General features: G+C 40.3%; 1 protein-coding gene across 1 annotated transcript; it reads left to right on the top strand.

Annotated features, from left to right (window-relative positions):
- Positions 1-488: 488 nt before the first annotated feature.
- LOC103739359 (UDP-glucuronosyltransferase 2B31-like) lies at positions 489-5,850 on the top strand. The gene is made up of 3 exons (XM_029566769.1): positions 489-703; positions 1,649-2,433; positions 5,618-5,850. The coding sequence occupies exons 2-3, from the start codon at positions 1,710-1,712 to the stop codon at positions 5,848-5,850; spliced, it is 957 nt and encodes a 318-aa protein (XP_029422629.1). The 5' UTR covers positions 489-703; positions 1,649-1,709.
- The last annotated feature ends 1,469 nt before the right edge of the window (positions 5,851-7,319 follow it).

Raw genomic sequence — 7,319 nt, 5'->3', positions numbered from 1 at the left:
TCACGGTAAACTCAGCTCGGCTCTGAGGGCTTTGCAGCTGGATGGAGACAGAGCCCGGCTTCCGCAGTCCTGCACCCGCTCCCTCGCTAGCGCTTTTGCTGTCTGATGCCTAGGAGCTCCTGCAGAGGTTGACTGTGTGGGAGAGCACAGGGTTTTTGACCCACGGTGCGCCGAGGCTTAACTCAGCGAGCCCTTTATAGAAGACGTTACCTGGATGACAGTTAAACAAGTGGTTTTATTCTTGGTGATATCTGGAATAAATATGTGAACTCAAAGGAATAAAGTCAAAGGGTGTTTTCCTTTGAAAAAAGAAAAACGAATACAGAATACCATAAATCGCATTGACAGTAATCAAAAGATAGGATCAAGCCAGGTGTCAAATTAGAAATGATTAAGTGTGACCTATCCATGTTACAAAATTGAATTTGGCAGCTACTCAAATGTCTGCATCTACTATAGTATGGACAATTCTTTAAAATCTCATATAAATGAAAGCCAATCACAAAACTCCACTCATTATAATAATAGCACTTAAATGAAGAACACAAGCCAGGTTCGGCCACCCAGCCTCAATAAACCAATTAAAAGAGCCAAGTTTATAGTGAAAAGCAAAAACAGATTTACTCATTATGTGCACATTGGGGAGGGCAAGGAGATCCAGTGGACCCCCACCCACTTCCACCTTCAGGATCCAGACATGAGGGTAGGTTTAAATAGAGACCAAGAGATATGCATTAACTAAGCAGTCCAGTCAAGGTGATGGCCCCAGTCCACCATGGTCTCAGATCTCAGTCTCTCCTGTAAAGTCAATCTATCCTGCAAGGTCTCTGACTGACTGTAAATCTTTCTCCAGGGAACAAGTTCCTCCTCTGGGTATCCTCCTCTAGATTCTGGCATTTCTTTTCCCAGAAGAAGATTGCTGGAGGAATTCTAATGTCTCAGGATTCATTCTTTCGATATTCTTGATAGCCAAAGGGGACCACAAGGGTCTCTTTAGAATATATCCATTACTGTCAGACAGGTTGGTTACAAGGAAGCAGATGGTTGGCTAGAACAGGAACAGATGGAAGGACTAAAAGTATATAGTGGTGCTTGCCTATAATCCCAGCACTCCCCAGGCAGGGAGGTAGGCAGAGCTCTGTGAGATCGAGGACAGCCTGGTCTACATTGCAAATTCCAGGCCAGTTGGAGCTACAGGAAAACTCTTGTCAAAAATAAAAAAAATAAAAAATGAATTTTAAGAACCCAAAATATAGGACTTTTATGTGGGATACAAACTGTTCTAAACCTGGCTGCAGTGATTTGTTTGCACTTTTGAGATTATACTCTGGATCTCTGAATCATATACCTAAGATAGTGAAATTGTGTGGTATGTGGTCAAGATGTTGGCAGCATTCATATGGAAAATAATAGTTGGACTGTGATATAAAGAATCTGATTCCACAGTTATGTCTTTGGTTAAATCTCACATTCTGCAATTCTCATATCACAAGCACATTACATGTGGGGGTCACTGAGATCAGGAGTCATTGATGACATTCATATCTGCCTTTTGCTGCTTGCTCTAGGCATCCAGGCACTATGATATTTCACATGTATTTACTTTGGTGTTGCACAAGTTATATTTTAACTAAACAATTGTTTTTAGATACCAGCAAGACCAGAGCAAGAACAGCAAGACCTGAGAGGAAGCTTTGACTTTAACCAGGATGCCTGTGAAAATGATTGCAGTTCTGCTCCTACTGCAGCTGAGTGGTTTCTTTGGTTCTGGGAACTGTGGAAAGGTGCTGGTGTGGCCGGTGGAATTCAGCCATTGGTACAATTTAAGGACAATCCTAGATGAACTTGAGAAGAAGGGTCATGAGGTGACTGTTCTGAGACCTTCAACTTCCTTTTCTCTGGATGTTGATAAGGCATCTACCATTAAGTTTGAGACTTACCCGACATCATTATCCATTTCTGACTTAGAGGAAGTTTTTGTGGCAACACTTAAGAAAACCGTTTATGAACTGCCCAAACAACCATTTTGGAAATACTTTTTAATGTTGCAAGAAGTTGTTTGGATGTATTCAGATTATTTTGAGAATCTCTGTAAAGATGCAGTTTTGAACAAGGAACTTATGAAAAAATTACAAGAATCCAAGTTTGACGTCATCCTAGCAGATAACTTCAGTCCCTGCGGTGACCTGCTCGCTGAGATTCTCAAGATACCCTTGGTGTTCACTCTGCGCTTCTTTCCTGGATCCACATATGAAAAGTACAGTGGCGGACTCCCACTGCCTCCTTCCTATGTGCCTGTTGTTCTGTCAGAACTCAGTGAGCAGATGACGTTCCTGGAAAGGGTGAAAAATGTAATGTACATGCTTTATTTTGATTTTTCATTCCAAATATTTAATGAGAAGAAGTGGAATCAGTTTTACAGTGAAGTCCTAGGTATGTACTGTCTTCATTTCCTACTGGGGAGTTCTAAATTTGCTGTGCTGTTGAAGGCAGGGTTAAAAGACTAGAAAAATCAAAGGGATCTGTTTTTCTTGATTAATGGTTTAAAGAAAAAAAAAGCTCTGTGAAACTTTTCAAAACTCAAAGCACTGTTGAAAGGCTTATGTTGTAGTGTCAGCAAACCTTGGCCATCACTTGCATAACACAGTTCACAAAGGCACACATTCACAAAACAGCTCTGATGCTCTAAGCAACTACATATCCATCTTATATTGATGTTATTTTATCTCATCTTTTATACTTTATTTTTTCATGTGTATGAGTGATTTACCTGCATGTATGTAAGTGCACCCGTGTTGTGCAAACCCTCTGGAAGCCAGAAGAGGGCTGGGGTTCCCCTGGAAGTGGAGTTACAGATCGCTGTGCTAGGAACTGAACCCAAGTCCTCTGGAAGAACCGTGCTCTTATTTGCAGAGCCATCTCTACCAATCATTTCATCTTTAAACAGTAGTTTTACCTGTCTGTATTTATTGTTGTTTTCTTCTGTGCGTATAAGCATGTGTGTGCCTATAAACACACATGCACACACTTGAGCAAGCACTTGAACTCACCCACTTTTGCATGATGTGTGGGGAGCATGTGTGCCATGACTCCAGTGCTCATCAGAAGATGACTTTGTGTAGTAGGTTCTCTTCTTCCACCTTTATTTGGATTCCAGAGAGTGAAGTCAATGGTCACGGCCTGCATGGGGATTGAATTCAAGTCGGAACACTTGCATGGCAAATGCTTTTACCTGCTAAGCCATCTCACCAGACCCTAACAGTCTGTTTGTTTGCTTCTTTGCTAGCTTGTTTGTTTGTGGGAGGTGACAGTTTATTTGGTTTACAGGTTATAAGACAGGAACTCAAGGCAGGACAGGATCCTGGAGGCAGGAACTGAAGCAGAGGCCATAGAGAAAGACTGCTTACAGGCTTGCTTTCCATGGCTTCTTCACCTGTCTTTCTTCTAGGGCCCAGGCCACCTGCCCAGGGATGGTACCATCCAAACTCAATATCTTGATGGTGACAGACCTGTACATTGAGGCCTTAACATACATCTCTAGCACAGTTATTTTTACAGTATTGAGGATGTCTTTTCCTTTATGTAGATTAGGTTTTATTCATTTAAATTTAAAATATATTCTCACCACACCTAATAAATTTCTTCACAGTTGTAACATATAGTATCTCTATCCTAGCAAACCTATGAACTCAGGGTTTTAGAGAGTCTGTATTTATTCACTGAGGGTTTAGTTTAAAATGTGTAATGCTGATCTACCTCTGCTTCCTGGGCTTGCACCAACTGCCACAGGCCTCTCTCCCACTTGCAGCCTCTCTCCAGGTTAAGTCCATCCCACCATCCAAACTTGACTCCCCCAGTGACATTCACCCTCCCATCTCCCCACCCTTCTCTCCTCTGAGTTTGGGCCCTGCCCCATTCCATTGGTTGTAGGGTTTTGAAGTTGTCTCTTCATTAAAGAAAAATAATAGAGCAAACAGACATTTCCAATATATTAAAACATCTTCATCCTTAATATGTTCAAATATATAATACCTAATTACTACAAACTTAAATGTGAATCAAAAGTAGTCAAAACAAGAAATCAAAACAAGAAATACAAGTGTACTCACTTATCTGTTTTTGAGGTCATCAGGGCCATATAGTGAGTCCTTGTACCAAAATGAAAATGGAAAACATAAACCCCTCAAATGTTCCTATTGGGTGTGGTGGCATATGCCTGAAATCTCAGCACTTTTAATGTGGTAGCAAGACGATCAGGAGTTCAAGGTCAATTTGGGCTACACAGTAAGTTCAAAATCAGTCTGGGCTCCATTAGATTATTTCAAAGCAAAGCAAAATTGTCCATTCACTTAGAGAACAATGCATTAAAGTTCTATCTTCTAAATTAAAAATAAAACAAAAAGTCAGGGGTCATGACGCACAGCTTTCATCCCAGCTAATCCTAGCACTCAGAAGTCAGAGGTAGGTAGACCTCCATCAGATGGAGGCAGCCTGGTCTACATAGCAAGCTCTAGGCCAACTGGAGCAACATGACAATCCTGTCTCAAAAACATAATGAAGCCGGGTGTGGTGGCACTCACCTTAATCCCAGCACTCGGGAGGCAGAGCAGGCAGATCTCTGTAATTTCAAGGCCAGCCTGGTCGACAGAGTGAGTTTCAGGACAGCTGGAGCTACAGGGAGACCCTATCTCAAAAAGACCAAAAAAAAAAAAAAACCATAATGAAAAGAACTATATTAGGCAAAAAAATGGCATATTCTAGGGAATGGTGTTTCCATGAATATGACAGACAGGGTTCATGGGTATCTGATTATTTACTTATACTTTCAATACCATATGTAGATACTTAATAATTTTTAAATACATAGGCCTGTAAGGTGGCTCAGCCGTTAAGAGCACTGCTGTTCTTGTAGGAAACCTGGGTTCAAATCCCAGCATCCACATGGTGGCTAACAACCGTCTGTAACTCCAGTTCCAAGGGATCTGAAGCCCTCGTCTGACCTCCACGGACACCACATGACATGGTTGCACTTACATACATGCAGGCATAACAGTCATACCCATAAAATAAAAAATAAAATTAACAACAAATAATAATTTTTAAACACAGATGTGAGTTTAGCATGTGGTCTCCTTTCACAAGTCTCTCATGTTTCAACTCTATATTCTCTTAAGCATAAGTACACATAATATATATATATATATACATTGTGCACACAACCATACACACACAATGACAGAATTTATTGTTGTTGGTGGTAGTTTTTTGTTTGTTTGTTTGTTTGTTTTTGGTCTTTTTGAGACCACGACGTCCAGCCTCAGGTTTTTTTTATATAAAAAAATAGACACTTTTAAACACCTCTGGCTACCTTATTGAAAGTTCTTCCAAAGGCTGGGCATGGTGACAGCACTCTGGAGGGAGAGGCAGGTGGGTCTCCGTGACTTCGAGGCTAGCCTGGTCTACATAGCAAGTTCTGGGTCAGCTGGAGCTACAGAGAGACCCTGTCTCAAAAAGGCCAAAAGAAAAAAAAGAAGTTCTTCCAGAAAATTGCCTGCAGATTCATTTACACCTGTCATGTGTCAGCTCTCAATGCTTCACTTTGCTTCTTCCCCTTCAGGAAGACCCACTACTCTATATGAGACAATGAGCAAAGCAGACATGTGGCTCATTAGGACCTACTGGGATCTGGAGTTTCCTCACCCCACCTTACCAAATTTTGATTTTGTGGGAGGACTCCACTGCAAACCTGCCAAGCCTCTGCCTAAAGTAAATATATTTTCTTTTGTTTGCTTCTGTTTGCCCTGCATTTTCAGTGACTGTGGTCATATTGTATTCACTCAGAATACTTGAATTCTTATCTCAAAATTAGAGTCACAGGAATTAAGGTAAAGAGAACTGTCAGTAGAAATTCATGTATCTGTTCCATCACAAGTGTCTGAAATTTGTTTTGGGTACAGTAGAAAATGGAAACCTGTGGGACTTTTGGGGATAAAGACAGTTAAGGTATTATTAACGCATAAGAAAATCTCAGTGATTCATTCAAAACATACTGGTATGTGACTGACACACCCCACACAAGTATGTACTGAATGTACAAGGAAACAAAGTGTGCACTGGCTCACCCAGAAACACCAATAGTTCTACCTTGAAAGACAAACTGAACAAATAATAAAACTGTGGAAATGTCACAGGGAAGGAAGAACAAGTTGCCTGGCAGTCAGTGTAAGGAAGAGATAAGGGCACAAATAGGGAGCACAGCTTTCCACATTTACTCATTAGTAAAAAACTCATTAGTTTCTATCACTTCTCATTAAAACCTGTACTTGATAGTTATAAAAGAGTTTTATAAACATAGAGGGTGATATTCCTTCCGAAGGAACAAAGGTTGTGTGATTTTTAACTCACATAACACTTTTAGGATACAGGGAAAGTGACAATTTTTAGTGCACTACTAAGTTATATCTTAAAATACCCCTTTTTCTACTACTGCACTAGCCACAATGTAAAATTTGATCTTATTCAAAAGATTACATTTCTGTTTCAAACCCAGTCATTGAGGGTGTGTATAGTAATTCCAAGGCAAATGGCAGAGGTGGGAGTCCTTAAGTTCTGTGCAATCTAACACTCTGTATAGGAGACTTCGGTATCCACATTAAGGGAATGAAAACGTTGAAAGGTGGGATAGGAGGGAGGCACAGAGCAAGGACATAAAGGATGTGCTGAGGATGTGGCTCAGTAGTGGAGAGGTGGCCTCCCATGCCCAAGGGCTACACCAGAGTAAAGGAAAAAAAAAGGAAAAATAAGAAAAGCAGTCTAATATGGAATAGTAGAGGTTGAACTGAAGTTACATAAACAAGCTTTGATTCTTAGTAATTGTCAAATCTTTTAAAATATCTGTGCATCTGAGAGAATAGATATTTAACAAATAAATCAAGAATTCTCAAAGTATGGGCCTGCAAGATGGCTCAGTAAGTAAAAGCACTTGCAACCAAGCCTGCAGATCTGACTGAGATCCTGGGAGCCAAATGGTTTAAAAAAAAAAAAAGAAGAGCGCTGTCTCAGCCATGTTATAACACACACAATAATGTAATTTAAAATCTTAACACTATATTAATAAAAAATTTTAAATACACATTCAAATTATGTGTATTTCATAACTTAAAAAAAAAAGATTTGGCCAGGCATGGTGGAGGTATACTCCTTTAATCCCAACACACTGATCTCTGTGAGTTCAAGGACAGCCTGGTCTATTTAGCAAGTTTCAGGCCAGCTAGGGCTACAAAGAATAACCAGGAGCACGTTTGAGTCATAGGAATGGT

The sequence above is a fragment of the Nannospalax galili genome, unplaced genomic scaffold, assembly GCF_000622305.1.
Source record: "Nannospalax galili isolate Female #2095 unplaced genomic scaffold, S.galili_v1.0 scaffold519, whole genome shotgun sequence".
Taxonomy (NCBI): Eukaryota; Metazoa; Chordata; class Mammalia; order Rodentia; family Spalacidae; genus Nannospalax; species Nannospalax galili.
Note: the sequence above shows the minus strand (reverse complement) of the source record. Positions and strands in the feature narration are given on the sequence as shown.

Bases quoted from the DNA above. Each gene is read 5' to 3' on its own strand.
- LOC103739359 (XM_029566769.1), top strand. From the start codon at position 1,710: ATGCCTGTGAAAATGATTGCAGTTCTGCTCCTACTGCAGCTGAGTGGT. The intron at 2,434-5,617 runs GTATGTACTGTC...CTTCCCCTTCAG, and splicing joins GTTTTACAGTGAAGTCCTAG to GAAGACCCACTACTCTATAT.